This window comes from Culex pipiens, chromosome 2 (genome assembly GCF_016801865.2).
Source record: "Culex pipiens pallens isolate TS chromosome 2, TS_CPP_V2, whole genome shotgun sequence".
NCBI lineage: Eukaryota > Metazoa > Arthropoda > Insecta > Diptera > Culicidae > Culex > Culex pipiens.
The window spans coordinates 54,947,937-54,965,528 of record NC_068938.1 but is presented as its reverse complement, the minus strand read 5'-3'; the positions used below and the strand labels follow the sequence as shown (position 1 = coordinate 54,965,528).

Below are 17,592 nucleotides of genomic sequence, written 5' to 3'. Positions count from 1 at the left end.
TTGGGGCGAGACCCACGCCACCTGGAAGAAAAATACCGAAACGATGTTTTTCTGCATACATTTTTGCGATTTTCCTCATATAAACTTCAACGATAAAAAGTGACCCCTTAACCTCAACCGATTTGGCTCAACATTGGCACAGATACTTATTTTTGCCTAAGGAATCGAGTCAGAAGGTATCTCTTAATTCATTTTTGTTATTGTAACCCTAGTGTAGTTGTAGCCTTATGAGTGAAACAAAACTACCTTGCTTTTTTCTCTGTGAACAGTTATTGTATATGGAACATTTGAGTGAATTTGGCCATAAAGCTATTCTAGTTTCAGTATTAATTCCTTTTTAAGTTGATAGTGAACGCTAATACTGCTAATGGGTGTCAATGCAAATGCGCATTCCGTTCTCAATCACATGCGTTGCGTCTATTTTAAGCAAAAGCACGTGGTTCTATTTGCGTACCTACCAACCGTTGACACTGTTATACAAAGAAATGCTTTCAATCAGACAGCGTAATCGTGAAATATGTGTCACAAATCTTAATGGTTTTAGCTACACTTCATAAATTTGACTCCTAAAATCAAACATGGTTCTATTTAAATGCATAGAAATGCAAATTTAAAATTCCATTCATCATTTCAAATTGACCCATCACTGACCACACTCAACCATTCCGGTCTTCCGTGGCTTGATGTATGAGTGTAAACAAAGCTCTCTACTCATGCGAATAACATTTAATCGCCACCGTGTGGAAAGAAAACCAAACCTCACAGATACTGCTGCCTCGAGGTAGCGGCTGCTGCACGCTAACTTGTTCACCGAACGCCAGCCAAGATCAGAAAACAACAACCGGGGCCAGCTAAGCCGTTATCTGCTGTCTACGCTAGAGAGGTATGACACATCTCAACGCAGTACACTAGGGCAGTGTATCGCGGACCGTCGGATGCAACGTAGCTTCTCGCAGTGACTGCGTCCAAGATGTCGGAAGTGACCACCCTGATCTACGGTGGAGTGCTGTTCGCGCTGTTTGCCGTGTTCCTGCCATGGCTGGTCAAACGGGTTCGCTACATACAGATAATTGACCGGATTCCCGGACCGAAGGCGTACCCACTGATTGGAACGACCCACATGTTTTTCGGCAAGAAGCGACACGGTAAGTAGGTATTTGAAGTCGTGAAAGTAAGTGTTGCGTAAAGGAGCCCTGCAAAGCTGGTTAGTGGTACGCAGCAGCCAACTTTCCTGTTTTCACTTAGGTCGGTTGTCAAAATTAAGCTGAGCTGAGACAATAAAGATAACAGCTCTGCTGGGAGAGGGTTTTGCACTGATACGACTTAAAATAGGTCGTTCATACGTTAGATAACATGCAATTCATCTGTTTGAGATAAGATCAGTTCCCAACGAAGGAGTGCGTGTCAAGTGGGAGATTGTACTAGCAATACGCGCTATTCAGGTACTTGGCGCGTAAGCATTACTGACCGGTACCGCCGATGTGGACTTTGGATCGATGCAGTCCGCGTTTATTTTTCGTCGACTCTCAACTCAAGTGTGTTGTTTCAGCAAAATTCGTTTGTCATTAGAGATCATGAGTTTGAAGAATGTACAGTTCAGACTCGATTGTTTGAAGTACGATTATCTAAAGCCATGCTCAGCGTAGGTATTTTTGTTTCAGAGCATGTTTTTCAGAAAGCTCGTGAAATATCTTTAAGTTTTTGTTTGACCACTTTTTGATACGATGCCTTTGAGATACAGCAATTATAAATTATGAAATGCAGACATAATTTAAATCGGAACGGGTCGAATAAAAATGTGATGGTGATGTAGTAGGATGGAATCTAGTTATATGGGAAAATTGAAAATGATTAAAATCCAATCAGCAACACATTTTTGGGTCCATCTAGGGTCCCAAACAACCCTCCAAAATTTGGTAGCAATTGGTTAAGCCCAAGATTGGCGCAAAGCGAATAAAATTTGTATGGAAATTACTATGAGAAAAATAGCATTTTCACATTTTTTAATTTACAAAATTCATGTTTTTATATTTTATGAAACCAACACCATAGCAGTATAGCCCTGGATGTCCTTAAAAACTCTCCCGAAGAAAGTATGGTGCTAAAGTGCGTCATAAAAAAGATATAGAGTTTTCAAAAGTAGTGTATTGAAATAATCAGTGAAACTCAAATTTTCTGCCAACATTGCCTAAGGAACCATGAAATACAAAATAGACATGACTGTTCTTATATTTTGATGAACCTTACCTAAAATCAACATGCAGTGTTGGCGAAAAGTATGATTTTTACCGAGTATTTTGAAATGTCTCTCTTGAACGCTCTGCATCTTTTGTTAGATGGGTAATTCTCCGCCAACTCACATAGCAGTTGCCCCGACCCCTCTTCGATTTGCGTGAAACTTTGTCCTATGGGGTAACTTTTGTCCCTAATCATGAATCCGAGGTCCGTTTTTTGATATCTCGTGACGGAGGGGCGGTACGACCCCTTCCATTTTTGAACATGCGAAAAAAGATGTGTTTTTCAATAATTTGCAGCCTGAAACGGTGATGAGATAGAAATTTGGTGTCAAAGGGACTTTTATGTAAAATTAGACGCCCGATTTGATGGATTACTCAGAATTCCGAAAAAACGTATTTTTCATCGAAAAAAACACTAAAAAAGTTTTAAAAATTCTCCCATTTTCCGTTACTCGACTGTAAAAAATTTTGGAACATGTTATTTTATGGGAAATTTAATGTACTTTTCGAATCTACATTGACCCAGAAGAGTCATTTTTTTCATTTAGAACAAAATTTTTCATTTTAAAATTTCGTGTTTTTTCTAACTTTGCAGGGTTATTTTTTAGAGTGTAACAATGTTCTACAAAGTTGTAGAGCAGACAATTACAAAAAAATTGATGTATAGACATAAGGGGTTTGCTTATAAACATCACGAGTTATCGCGATTTTACGAAACAAAGAGAATAGCAAAAAGTAACTTTTTCAAAACTGCAAAGTCTTGATGCAAGTCTTGATAACGCACGTCCGTTGGACGGGAAAGTAAATGTCGGTCAAGGCCATGTCATGTCGTGAGGTCATTCCAGGTGTAGGAGTCGTCTTCCTGGAGTTGGTACAGGACATTTACCAAATCTGCCTCGGTGGAGTAACTTGCCAGCAGTTAGACACACAATCCAAAGGTCGTCAGTTTGAGTCTCGGGGTAGAAGGAAACTAAATGTAAAATGAGGTTTGAGTTCACATCCATTTAATCCGAGATTCGAGTAAAAATCTTGCAATAGAGAACCGACAAGGCTTGAAGAGTGAATGGATTCGTTTTTTTCTAACAACAGCAAATCAAAAAAAATCATTCCAGAGTTTTAACCAACATAACTTCTCCAATTTGATCTTTGCTGCGAACCGGCCTACAAACTACCAATGAATCGAAACATCCAACTCGATGGAAACAATGTCTTTTTGTGCCAAAAACAGCACCAGCATTGCTAAAATCCAACCCCGTATAGCTGTGTGTGTGCAATTTCATCACGCACGAAATCCTTCCGGCCGGTTCAATCAGCCTTTCATCCACATCGAAGTTAACCTTCCGGTTGGCTCCAAAAGTTGGACTAATACGCGCTGAGCTGTAATTGGAGCACATTACGAACAAATCTCATTTCGAAAATTGACCTTGTATCGGTAGCAGGATATCACATCAAAATAGAACGATTCACTTCTGGGGTTGGTTGGTGTTGTGCTCTCTTATCACAAAAGTTTCTAAGGTTTAAGTAGAGTGTTGATGAATTGTAAGGGTATATATCATGAGTATTTATTAGAGGTTCTAAAAGCTGTAAGAATCCCTAGAACAAACAATTAATAATTAATACGGATTGCGCCAAGACAGCATGACGCAAGACCCATTTCAGCGACCAAAATATTGATGCGCATTTCATGTTTTCATTTGCAGAGATCTTCTACGTCATAGACGAGCGGACGCGCCGCTACCCGGAGATCCATCGCATCTGGACCGGAACCCGGGCGGAAGTGCGGATTAGCAAGGCCGAGTATGTGGAGGCGGTCATCGGCGGCAACAAGCACATCGAAAAGTCCGAGGGGTACAAATTCCTGGGCGACTGGCTCGGCGAGGGGCTGCTCACGTCGAAAGGTACGTTGTGAATGGGGAGATTTTAGAGTAATTCTGAAATTAGCTTTTGTTCCATCATGCATTGGAGCGCAAAATATAAGCTTTTTCGTTTTTTATTACATGGCAGCACTTTTTCAATTTTTTTTTAAAAGGAATGCACAGTTTTTTTTAGAAATCACAACGGTAGTCGGCCATGTATGTGTTTCAAATGCATTCTAGCCTCAAATCGTTTTGGCCAGTTGGCCAGGTATGTCAAGATTGAAACTACTATCATATGAAGAGTGACAAAAATGCACGGAGTTTTTTTTTTGGGTTTTTATTGAATATCTCAGGATTGAAATCAATTTTTGGATATCTGTGGAGGTCAAATGGTGAGGCATTGTGAGCTGAACAAAATGGCGTTCTTTACTCAATTTATCCCAAAATGCACGTGCGACAATATAGAACGAACACGATGATGTGCTCTGTTCTTTATTTTGATGCCTAATGCAATCTATCAATATCAGCGAATCCTGTGGATTGTATATCATAATCTATTTATAGGATTGCTGTTAATTAGTTATGTTATAAACAAGCTTTTCCAAAAAATAGCTCAATTCCAATAATCGAGCCTGTTGTTTCCAAAAACGCGTCTGGATAATCGCATTACCACCACCACAAACCATTCCCCGTTTTAATTTCCCTCCCTCACTCCCTTTGGACCATCAACAGGTGAGCGCTGGTTCAAGCATCGTAAGCTCATAACGCCGACCTTCCACTTCAACATCCTGGACGGCTTCTGCGATGTTTTTGCCGAGAACGGGGCAGTCCTGGCGGACCGTCTGAAGCCGTTCGCCGACACCGGCGCCCCGGTCGATGTGTTTCCGTTCATTACCAAGGCCGCGCTGGACATTATCTGCGGTAAGTAGAGTGTAGCGATATAGCTACAGGTGTAGTGCTTGCTACGATTACCTAACGCCGACGTCCTGGCTGGACTAAACAGCAACGTGTTACACGGTGGTTTTAAGAGGAAAAAACTTCAAAAATTGTCACAACAATACAAGTAGCCTAAATCACGATCATGATTAAATGAGCCAAATCCAACCAAATGATCAGAACTTACCGATTCAAACACACCGTGTTCCATCATGTCAGACGCAATTTTCACCCAACATCTTTTGTAATTACTCCTGCTGCCTGATTACTGCAGCGGCTGCTGCTGGAAGCAATTTTCCAGTTCGACGATACTGCTGATGGACGAAGTGATATTTAATCCCACCATCTACCTGTTTTTCCTCCTTCCCTTCATAATCCAGAGACGGCCATGGGAGTGAAGGTGCACGCCCAGACCGACGGTGAGAACGAGTACGTGAAGGCTATTTACGCGTGAGTATCGTCCTGGCATTTTCCGGAGACGGAACATTTTCCATTTTTATTGCACTTGAATTCACTTAAACTGCAATAAATGCTTTCAGGCTGAGCGAACTGTTCCTGGATCGGTTAGTGAGGCCATGGCTGCACAACAACTATTTGTTCAAACGGTCTGAGTATGGTCAAAGGCATCAGAAGGCAATCGATATCGTTCATGGGTACACGAAAAAGGTTAGTTTTAATAGAGGAATTCCTGAAATTACTCCCGATTTCAAAAATTTGGTTCATTTCATAAGAATATTAGAACGAGATTCCTTTACACATAATTATTATCATAGAAAAAGTCATATAATGCGAAGTTCTATGTCCTTTTTGAATCTGCGATAACCTAGATATGTTGTTTTAATTCATTTACAGCCACATCGATATTTACAATAAGATGAACCAAATTTGTTAGCGTAATATTGCAGTTGTCTAAATCGCACAATTCAGTGAAAATTGTATTATCAAAAAAATGTGCAAATTTGAAGCGAGTTGTTGCAATTGCCTTGGCCTTGGGTGGTTCACTGCAGGGGGGGTGTAATAACACATTCGATTTTCTAGTACTTACGATTTTCTAGTAACGTTTGGGAACGATTGGTTCAGTCCCCACTTTTTGCAAATGGTTCTGTAACTTTCAACTAATAAATCAAAAACCCTTTTTTTAATCAAAATTTTATGTTTTTTAAAGCTCTAAGAGTGCTCTGAACAAAAATTGTATTAAGTCTTAACTCTGTACTGCTAGATTTTTCCTTTCAAATACATTCTGCTCCAGGTATTTGTGTTTTAAAATTGCTGTATTTAGTCAATATATATTTTTTTTTGTTCGAACACGAAATGTATGTTTCCAAAGCTCTTATTGTTCTCTGAACAATAATTTTCTAATTGTCTGGCTAGAACACTTTTTTGAAATTTCAAACCACCATAATTTTTATTTTAAAATAACGTGCATTTGTAACTTTGCAATGTGAGATATCAGAATATAACTACATTTTCTATTAAAATTGATAATTTTGACCATTGCTGACCAGTTTTTCGATGTTTTAACACCTAAAATTTCACTGTGTGCTTATCAAATTATTATTTATTTTTTTCAAATGGTTCATAATATTTCGTGTTGCATTTGTTTTTTTCTTCTTTACAACTTTTTAAAACCATGATAAACTATAAAAAATCCTTGCAAAGTTACAAAAACACGTATTTTAAATGCCAAATTTGTTCTACATGAAAAAAATATCTCTCTGGGTTTTTGCAGATTCAAAAAGAGCATCAAATTTTCCTTTTAATTATCATGTCTCTCGATTTTTGACAGCTGAGTAACGGGAAATGGCAGCGATTTTCAAACTATTTTTAAACTTTTTTATGAAAAATTGGTTTTTATTTTCCGATTTTTGATTTTGATATCAATTCGGGCGATCAATTTTTAGAAAAGTCGCTCTAAATTTCAATCTATTGTCGGCGGAGAATGACCCTGCTTCTTTAACTTATTTTCCAGTTCTAATAGCAATAAAAAACATTTTTACACTGTTATTACTGATTTTTAATTTGAGTTGGGAAAAAGAATAATTTTTAATATTTCTTAGATGTAATTTTTCTAGGGTGACGACCTCCATCAATGCCATGATTTTACGTTAGACCAATACATTTCGCTTCTTTTACAATAGTTTCACAAAATTCTTCTACAAGTTGTTAAGAACAAGGATCCTGATTGCTAAAATCAAATCCTTTCACTCGTTAGCACAAATCGAACGCGACGCAAAGCTGATCGCTACTGAAAACTCTCTCTTTTGCTCTCCCTCTCACTTGAATTAGTCAAGGCATATAGGCAAATAGCATGTCTAACGGCAAATTTGGAGAGATTCTCTCTTCGCCATCTTGGATAAAACGCTTCAGGGTCGCCGTGACCGATTTTCATGGTCATATTCGGGTTCAGCGGCCCGAAAATAGATAAAATTGACACGTCGACAATCTTCATACTGTGATATTGTAGATCCATCAAAACCTGGCCTGTTACATGATTTGCCGTAGGGCGTCCAATTTTCCCGGGTTTTGAATTTCTCGGGAAACGGGAAAAATATTTTTTGAAATCCGGGACTTCCCGGGATCCCGTTAAATTTTTAAAGCAGTCATAATATCTATGTTTTCATAATATTTGTTACGTTTTTCTAGCTTAAATCATAGAATTAGCTCAAAACTGTTAATGGCGATAAGCTACACTTCAATCTGAACATGGACAGCAGTCTTTAGATAGTGTAAAACACAATTTAAAAAATGTGTTCTTTGATGTGCTTTGGAATTTAATTGAACCAGAATTTTGAATATATTTCTTTTATTTTTTTATTTATATAATATAACTACAAAAGCTTATACAATTTTATTGAAAGTGTCTAAAACAACAAGAAATAAAATTATACCAGACAATGTAACACTTTGGATAAGTTTCGAATTGTATGTTTTATATTTAAAAACATATTTTAAAAGTTTCGAACTGTATGTTTCGAATTGTATGTTTTATATTTAAAAACATATTTTAAAAATTATCTTTAAGTCACTACCAATCAACTACCAACTGGGGATAATCGGGACTACAGTCTGAATAGGTACAGGAGATTTTAGAGCAATAAATTTGGAAATTTGTGTACTAATTGTTTTGATCTGTTCCTGTTGTAATCGAAATCAATCAAAACAATCAGAACATTATTCAAAAACAAATTAGCTTAAACAGCTGTCGTTACTTACGTTACTTTTTCCTGATTTGCTCCAGATGCCGGTTTATGATGAAAAGTTAAATAATTTTTAAAATATTATGCTTTTTTCAAGTTTAAAGTCATAAATGAACGTGAATATAATAATAAGTCTTTTTTTAAATAAATAAAATTTAGTAAAAAATATCTAAGGCGCAAAGCATTTTGCGGATCTGTAAACAAAAATTTTAACAATTTTCCCTGCCAAATTAATGTTGCCATATGCCGAATAAAAATTTTAATGCTTTAAAATGCTTATCGATTACTAATTTCCACAACCAAATCTGAATTTCTAGACCAAAATTTGATATGTTTTCAATTTCGGGAATTCCCGGGACAAAATATGAAAAATCCCGGGATTCGGGAATTCCCGGTTTTGGAAAAATCCCGGGATTTTTGTCCCGGGAATTCCCGGGATGGACGCACTAATTTGCCGTTAGACACAAGAAAATGAGCCCTTTTTCGATTTCGTGTCTTGACTGAATCGGGCAGAACACCGAATGGCTCAAAGAGACAGATGTCGCTTAAAGCTGACTCTAAATAGTCTGCGATCAGAATTGCTCGATAGTCAACCAGGAGGTGCTTCACAAAATTATATAGATTTTGAGACACATTTGATCAAAAATTCCTAGAGCACCTCCAAGATGGTTAACACCGGCATATGCTGATTCATTTTGACGCAGAAATTCGTAAAATTGAACTTAATACAGAGCATTATAGAACTATGTGATTGCCAGCTTCACCTTAAGCAGTAGGAAAATCAAGAAGATATTTTTTTTTTTTAGAAATTAAAGGTTTTATCATTTTTTTCCAAGTGTGGATATTAACATAAACACCTCAAAATGGGAACCCATAGAATTGCAACTCGAAGTCAATTTTGCACGCCCGACATGATTTGTGCACCGATCCAAACGATTGCTTTCAAATCCTTTTGAATATCCGACGTTTGAAATATGTCGTGACGACATCCTGCCTGTTCAGCTTGGAAGATTTTTGTTTTCCTGTGTCCCTCCACCTCACAGTAAGGTGGTAAGATAGTTTAGCAAATCGATTTTACAGCACACTCGCAGCGCACGAAATCCGTTTAACCTTTCTCAGCAAATCGAAATCAATTGAACCGTGCCATTACTTTGGCGAATAGCTGCAGTAGAAATGGGTCAGTCTAGGTACAGATTTTTTTTAAAAAAAATCTTTCGCAATTTTTACGTTGCTCTTGTATTCTAATGCTCGATTCATAAAAATAGATTTATCGTTAGTCAATATTGGAACATTTACCCTAATCCAGATATCCTGTTCGACCTTCCATCGTTCTGCTTGATATCCGTTTTGTCAACTTTGATTTCTTCCCTCGTTTTTTCACCGCTGTCTGTCTGAACCTTATCTTTGAGCGATTCACACCACACCTCAACGTTTAAATTCGCCTCGTCGCATCGTTCCAGGTCATCCGTGATCGGAAGGAGCTGCTGCGCCGGCAACGGGACGGCGACGGCATTCCGGCGAAACCGGAAGACACCGGCTTGGGTGTGAAAAAACGGCTCGCATTCCTGGATCTGCTGCTGCAGGGCAACGAAAAGAGCAACCAGCTTAGCGACGACGACGTGCGGGAGGAGGTCGATACGTTCATGTTCGAGGTGAGTTGGAGTAGGATTTGCGGGAGGGCGATAAGAGGGGGGATTCGGAGAAGGTGATGAAGATGGTGCATCACTCTCTTGGGTGATGGAATGTCGATATGGTGGTTGGGTGGAATTTGGGAGGTTTTTTGTACTGAACGGTTCGGGTGATTTTTTGTCGCTGTGTGGTTTGGCAAAAACTAAAAATCAACTACAAAAAAAACTGGCCCACTTTAATTTACTTCTTTTGGCATGCTAACATTTGGCTGGACGGCATCCGGCGGTAAAGACTCTTTCAGCAGGTATCCCAGAACAACGAAGTCCGTCAGTGCTATCGTGCTTATACGGTCGAAAAGATTCCACAAGAGGACTCACCCCTTCTAGGATGTGGGCACCTAAGTCAAAACGCATTCTTCCTCCTAACGACCAGACACCACACGCTAGGCCTGACAGTCCATAGGTACATTCCAGTTTAGTTTAGGTTTTGTGGACAACCATAAGGGCTGCTGGATTCGAATTTTGGGACTGGTAGAGGATTCTGGGGTATTTAACTGTAACCCAATTTTTTTCTTCTACTTGGGTTGTCTTCAACTACAATAACTCTATTTTTTCTCGCACGGTTTCTCTTTATAATGCTTAATTTTATGTAAATTTCACTGTTCGGGAAATAAAGTTTCAAATTATCCCTAGAAAAAATCTCTGATTTGCACACATAGACCAACACATATTGCATTTCAGCAAACGAACATCCCAGCGGACCGAGATTTCTCGATTGGGAATCGTTTATCAAAAACGTTTGCCGGAGCGCAGTCTCCGTCGTCGCCGCCGCCCGGTTTCCGGTGCAAACCCCGTTTGAAGTTCTCCTGCCAAGCTACATCTGAAATATCTCGCATTTCGTTCCGCTTTCCCTGCAGGGCCACGACACGACGACGGCCGGCATGAGCTGGGCCCTGTTTCTGCTCGGGCTAGCGCCGGACGTGCAGAAGCGAGTGCACCAGGAAATTGATTCGATTTTCGCCGGCTCGGACCGACCGGCCACGATGGCGGACCTGGCCGAGATGAAGCTGCTCGAGCGGTGCCTCAAGGAAACGCTGCGCCTGTACCCGTCCGTGTCCTTCTTCGGGCGCACCCTCAGCGAGGACATCACCCTCGGCGGGTACCACGTGCCGGCCGGGACGCTGCTCGGCGTCCACGCGTACCACGTGCACCGTGACGAAAGGTGAGTTTGTGGGTTTTTCCGGTAACATATTGTTGGCATTGTCGACGACATGGTTTCCTGGCTGGGTATATGGTTGCGGGAAATGTGAACGAGTTGCATTGCTGATTTGTGGGAAAATTTTGATTGGAAATAGCCCTGGGCTGATGGTTAAATCATGATGTCAAGCTGTGCTCTGTAACTTGTGACATCAGTTCTTGCCTGTTTCCGATCTGAAATGTGACCAACTTTCTATCCACTGATAGAGCAATTTCGTTCATTCTTATCTTTCGTTTATTGCTTTCTCATGTGAGATGTGGGACACGGGTGTAGACTGGATTGCGATTTACGTGTATTTTTGTCCTTAGAGTTGATTTTGGCACCTGATCAGTGATCACGAATCCGGAGGAGTGATACGACATTTCATACAAAGGACAAGTTTTCAATAATGTGAAGCTTGAATCAGCAAGGAGTGTGATCAAAATGTACGTGTAATGGAAGTTAATCGAAAATGGTCACTCTACACACAAAGAAAAAAAATTTGGTGATATTCATCAGGAAATGGTGACAGATTTTGTATAAAAAAATGTGTCAGGAATTGGTGAATTTTCAACAGATTCAGCTAAATTTTCATCAGGTTCACATTTTTACACATTTTTTAAGTAGTATTACTCAAAAAAGAGGTAATATTCAACCAACAAAATTTTCAACGTACCAAAATTCAACTTTTTTTGCTATGTATTATATCGGAACTGAATGAACTGTTTTCAGTAATTCCGAAAAAAACGTATTTTTCATTAAAAAAAACACTAAAAAAAGTTTGAAAAACTCTACTATTTTTAGTTACTTGACTGTAAAAAAAATTGGAACAAATCATTTTAAGGGAAATTTAATGTGGGTAATTCTCCGCCAACTCACACAGCAGTTGCCCCGACCCCTCTTCGATTTGCGTGAAACTTTGTCCTAAGGGGTAACTTTTGTCCCTGATCACGAATCCGAGGTCTGTTTTTTGATATCTCGTGACGGAGGGGCGGTACGACCCCTTCCATTTTTGAACATGTGAAAAAAGAGGTGTTTTTCAATAATTTGCAGCCTGAAACGGTGATGAGATAGAAATTTGGTGTCAAAGGGACTTTTGTGTAAAATTAGACGCCCGATTTGATGGCGTACTCAGAATTCCGAATAAACGTATTTTTTATCGAAAAAAACACTAAAAAAGTTTTAAAAATTCTCCCATTTTCCATTACTCGACTGTAAAAAATTTTGGAACATGTCATTTTATGGGAAATTTAATGTACTTTTCGAATCTACATTGTCCCAGAAGGGTCATTTTTTCATTTAGAACAAAATTTTTCATTTTAAAATTTCGTGTTTTTTCTAACTTTGCAGGGTTATTTTTTAGAGTGTAACAATGTTCCACAAAGTTGTAGAGCAGACAATTGCAAAAATTTTAATATATAGACATAAGGGGTTTGCTTATAACCATCACGAGTTATCGCGATTTTACGAAAAAAAGTTTTGAAAAAGTTGGTCGTCATCGATCATGGCCATTCATGGTCACCCGCGACAGACACGGACGACGAAACAAAGAGAAACGCAAAAATTAACTTTTTCAAAACTTTTTTTCGTAAAATCGCGATAACTCGTGATGTTTATAAGCAAACCCCTTATGTCTATACATCAAAATTTTTGTAATTGTCTGCTCTACAACTTTGTAGAACATTGTTACACTCTAAAAAATAACCCTGCAAAGTTAGAAAAAACACGAAATTTTAAAATGAAAAATTTTGTTCTAAATGAAAAAATGACCCTTCTGGGACAATGTAGATTCGAAAAGAACATTAAATTTCCCATAAAATGACATGTTCCAAAATTTTTTACAGTCGAGTAACGGAAAATGGGAGAATTTTCAAAACTTTTTTAGTGTTTTTTTCGATGAAAAATACGTTTTTTCGGAATTCTGAGTACGCCATCAAATCGGGCGTCTAATTTTACATAAAAGTCCCTTTGACACCAAATTTCTATCTCATCACCGTTTCAGGCTGCAAATTGTTGAAAAACACCTCTTTTTTCGCATGTTCAAAAATGGAAGGGGTCGTACCGCCCCTCCGTCACGAGATATCAAAAAACGGACCTCGGATTCGTGATCAGGGACAAAAGTTACCCCTTAGGACAAAGTTTCACGCAAATCGAAGAGGGGTCGGGGCAACTTTTCCCGATTTCGTGTGAGTTGGTAGAGAATTACCCATGTACATTTCGAATCTACATTGACCCAGAAGGGTCATTTTTTCATTTAGAACAAAAATTTTCACTTTTAAATTTTAAAATGAGTAAGCCATCAAATCGAGCGTCTAACTTTACATAAAAGTCCCTTTGACACCAAATTTCTATCTCATCACCGTTTCAGGCTACAAATTATTGAAAACACCTCTTTTTTCGCATGTTCAAAAATGGAAGGGGTCGTACCGCCCTCCGTCACGGAATATCAAAAACGGACCTCGGATTCGTGATCAGGGACAAAAGTTACCCCTTAGGACAAAGTTTCACGCAAATTGAAGAGGGGTCGGGGCAACTTTTCTCGATTTCGTGTGAGTTGGTAGAGAATTACCCAGCAATAAAATTCGTATGTTTTCAATTTGAATTGTTCAAAACACTGTCACAAACATTTTTTAAAAGGTTTAAGCAAAAAAAAATACGTTTCAAATAAGGCCGTTGCAAATATTTTTCAAAGTTTATGCTCCACCCTTTAAAATTGGTTTGAAAAATCAGGGGGCAAAAAAATATTTTTTCCTAAAACTAGAAAATTTCAAAGGTAATAGAAGACTTGGTGGGTCTCGTGGCGCAGGGGTAGCGGCTTCGGCTGCCGATCCCGATGATGCTATGAGACGCGGGTTCGATTCCCGCCTTATCCACTGAGCTTCTATCGGATGGTGAAGTAAAACGTCGGTCCCAGTTTCTCCTGTCTCGTCAGAGGCGCTGGAGCAGAAATCCCACGTTAGAGGAAGGCCATGCCCCGGGGGGCGTAGTGCCAATAGTTTCGTTTTTAGAAGACTTACCAACTCAAAACAATCTAACGACTGTTTCTGCATTGATAGTCATATCAATCTTATTTGGGCTTGTTTGAAATTTTGTGAACATTTATGAAATTACAATGTTCAGCACCACAAAAACTTTTTTTTCTCACAAAAAAAAACCTGTTGGAAACTGATGATTGCAAAACAACTGAACAGGAGTATTATGCATTTTAAAAAAAAATTAGGATTTAAATATTAAAACCGTTGATTGTAATTTCAATTTTTTGACCCCCCCCCCCCCCCTCGACTTTGGTCACAGTCGAGGGACACAAACTTCAAAAAATATTTGCTACGGCCTAAAACATCCTTGATCAGGATAGTTAAATTTTAATGACGCACTAATTTAAAAAGAAAAAAAGTAACTTTGTTTATACATTTTTCGTTACAAATTTTATCCATGTCTTATTTTTTTCATAACATTATTTTTATTAAGTCCTTTTCGGTGCTGGGACCTAGTAAGGACCGAGTCGGCTTTTATAATTACATTTTTCTTAAAGCTAAGAGTTATTACAGAGGATCTTGTTTGTGAATATTAATGGGAGGGGAGCCGATTACCCGCGAACTACTCAGGGTCAGTAAGTAAGGGATTGATGTTAAAAGACAAGGCGTGGGAAAGGAAGAGGGATTGTGTGGGGGTCTTTGTTGGCTCTGCTGGCCTTTGCTTTTGTCCTCAGCCACATCTCGGTGTCCAGCTGCTAAGGCGATCTTGCTTTGCTTCCGGTGCAAACCAGAAACGGATAGCCATGTCATTGAATCTCACCAAGTTTTTTAAGCGTTTTCACTAGATAATATGAAAAGGTTACATTTGCAAAATAAATATCTGCTATTTAATTATATTTCATCATAAAACGATGCATTTTGAACTACACGAATATAATTTATGAGAACTTCTTCTCAATAATTCAAAATCAGAATCTCTTCAACAAGTAAGATGCATTCTTTCCCTCAACGCATTCAACCGGTTCCTTTCACTGACCCAAATATTTCGGCACCAAACCATTTTGATGACTTCCAAATTCCGCCGATTAGTACAAACATACTCCGCAAACCTTCCCGTCACGCTGGTGAGCTCCTGCAAACTCAACTCTTTCAAATGTTTCACCGCTCGGCACGACAACTGCAGCTGCCGATCGACAATGTGGAGCCTCTCCAGGTGTAGACTTTCAAGTTTTGGGCTGCGCTGGCAAAGAAGATGGAGCGGGAAGCTCGGCACCACGTCGATCAGCTCTAGTCGGCGCAGGTTGGTCGTCTGATGAGGGAGTAGTTTTGGGTAGCGAACGGCAAAATTATGGATTTGATCGAGTTTTAGGTGATGAAGGTTGCTCAGTTGAGGTAATGATTCTAGTAACTCGGGAGCATTTCGAAAAGTGCAAAAACTAAACGTTAGTTCGCGTAGGTTTGGAGCTTTTTTGAAGAGTTTCAGAAGACTGCCAGCTGGGAACGTCACCCACTTCAGACGTAAGGTTTTCAAGTTTGGGAGCGCTACTTCATCAAAGTCTAGCTCAGTGCAGTTGCTGTTGAGTTCCAGGTGTGTCAAACGAGGCGAGTAGCTCAACCACGAAGTATTAGTTAGCTGATTCGTTTGCAGAGTGAAGCATGTAAGGTTGGCTAGGTTTTGACAAACTTCGGTGAGGATCTGAAATGAGGCATATTTGTTAAATCTGGGAGAATGATTAGATTAGATTTTCATTACGTTTTCATCATGGAATTGCAAAGATCGAACTTCTAGGTGCTCTAGACCTGGTTGCAAACGACTCAAGCTGATGAGGTGTTGTTCCTTTAGTTTATCACACTTATCCAGTGAGAGCCGCTTAAGCTCCAAACGATCGATGGAAGCTATGTTCTCCAGTAAATCTCCCTGAATGTTGCGGTATGTCAGTCCGAGATGCTCCAGCGTATCACGTACAGCGAAGATTAGATTGAACAGCTGTTCATCACTGTGATCTGAGAAGCATTTCCAGTCGAAACAGTCCACAATGTTCAGAATCACCAAGCGAACGCAGACCTTCTTGAACACGTACAAACACTTCACTGGTATTCGGCCATTTAAGATCGACAGCTCTGTGAGGTGCTTCATTTTAAAATCAAGCTTCACGTTCTGCAGTTTGAAATCATCCATAGAGACATGGCTCAAAGTGAGACTTTTTAGATTGCTAACATTTCTAAGCATATTGAGCAAACTTTCAACTTTGAATCCGTAGCCACAATTCAAAGCAACATTCTGAAGATGCTCCCTAACCAGACTCCAGTTCTCCAGAAGAATAAATGATAACTTCAAATTGAGCAATCTTCCTCGAGCGTTCGCCAAAGCCGCACAATCTGGGCAGTTCTTCCGGCAGGTACCGGCATGGTTCACCATGAACACAAATTTATCCAGCAGCGATTTGCTTCCACAAATAGTTTCATTCCATGCTCGACAGACTAGCCGGGCCCGCTTCAATTGGTGCGCACTTAGATGATGAAATACCTGCTCCAAAATCTCTGTGGGCAGTGGTGGATAATCCATCGGTTCCTCCATCGTAGCTGTGACTCACGCGATAACACAACATCACCGGCTTGGTGATAAAAGTGGACTGAACGAACAGCTGAACCGGCGGGAACGCGACTCGGGTAGTAAACTGTTGATGATATCATATTTGTTTACATGTAGGAATGAACCATACGCTTGAAGCTTGATTCACTCGAATGACCATGTGGATGGGTAGTAATGAGTAAATAATTGTTCACGGTTGTGAAATAATCAGCAATTGAAAAGACGACTTGCAGGCGTTTTTTGAAATGTTTCCTTGCATTCAAATTTTTCTAAGCTTTCTTTTTTATTTGGATGAAATTTTACACAAGCATTTCCTATGTCAATAGAAATCACTTTGCAAAATAAGTTTTTCCATACAGGAACTAACCTCCTAACCTCAATACGTCTCTCCCGCCCTCGACCACAGGTTCTTCCCGGACGCGGAAAAGTTCGATCCGGACCGATTCCTCCCAGAAAACACCGAGTCCCGCCACCCGTACGCGTACATCCCGTTCAGTGCGGGCCCGCGAAACTGCATCGGCCAGAAGTTTGCCCTGCTCGAGGAGAAGAGTGTCATTTCGGCGGTGCTGCGTCGGTACCGGGTGCGATCGGCCCTAACGCGTGACCAGCAGCGGATCAACCACGAGCTGATTACGCGCCCCAAGGACGGCATCAGGTTGTACCTGGAGAAGCGGAAGTGAGGCAGCTGTTAAGGGGTGCGCTGGTTATTGGTTGGGGCTATTTCCTAGATTTTACAGAAATAATGTAATTTGTACAATAAAATATTTTGAACTTGATTAAACAACATTCTTCGCTTATGGCAAAATTTTTGTTTTTTGTTTTTTGTTTTTTGTTTTTTGTTTTTTGTTTTTTGTTTTTTGTTTTTTGTTTTTTGTTTTTTGTTTTTTGTTTTTTGTTTTTTGTTTTTTGTTTTTTATTTTTTGTTTTTTGTTT

General features: G+C 39.5%; 2 protein-coding genes across 2 annotated transcripts; one reads left to right on the top strand and one right to left on the bottom strand.

Moving 5' to 3' along the window:
- Positions 1–893: 893 nt before the first annotated feature.
- On the top strand, positions 894–17,369 carry LOC120416273 (cytochrome P450 4C1-like). The gene is made up of 8 exons (XM_039577975.2): positions 894–1,145; positions 3,938–4,135; positions 4,826–5,014; positions 5,410–5,479; positions 5,569–5,695; positions 9,687–9,878; positions 10,772–11,076; positions 17,066–17,369. The coding sequence occupies exons 1-8, from the start codon at positions 971–973 to the stop codon at positions 17,337–17,339; spliced, it is 1,530 nt and encodes a 509-aa protein (XP_039433909.1). The 5' UTR covers positions 894–970; the 3' UTR covers positions 17,340–17,369.
- On the bottom strand, positions 14,507–16,921 carry LOC120416272 (uncharacterized). The gene is made up of 2 exons (XM_039577974.2): positions 15,820–16,921; positions 14,507–15,762 (listed from the first exon to the last, which is right to left on the bottom strand). The coding sequence occupies exons 1-2, from the start codon at positions 16,642–16,644 to the stop codon at positions 15,046–15,048; spliced, it is 1,542 nt and encodes a 513-aa protein (XP_039433908.1). The 5' UTR covers positions 16,645–16,921; the 3' UTR covers positions 14,507–15,045.
- Positions 17,370–17,592: the final 223 nt, after the last annotated feature.

Bases quoted from the DNA above. Each gene is read 5' to 3' on its own strand.
- LOC120416273 (XM_039577975.2), top strand. From the start codon at position 971: ATGTCGGAAGTGACCACCCTGATCTACGGTGGAGTGCTGTTCGCGCTG. The intron at 1,146-3,937 runs GTAAGTAGGTAT...TTTCATTTGCAG, and splicing joins TTTCGGCAAGAAGCGACACG to AGATCTTCTACGTCATAGAC. The intron at 4,136-4,825 runs GTACGTTGTGAA...GACCATCAACAG, and splicing joins GGGGCTGCTCACGTCGAAAG to GTGAGCGCTGGTTCAAGCAT.
- LOC120416272 (XM_039577974.2), bottom strand. From the start codon at position 16,644: ATGGAGGAACCGATGGATTATCCACCACTGCCCACAGAGATTTTGGAG. The intron at 15,763-15,819 runs GTAATGAAAATC...GCCTCATTTCAG, and splicing joins TGCAATTCCATGATGAAAAC to ATCCTCACCGAAGTTTGTCA.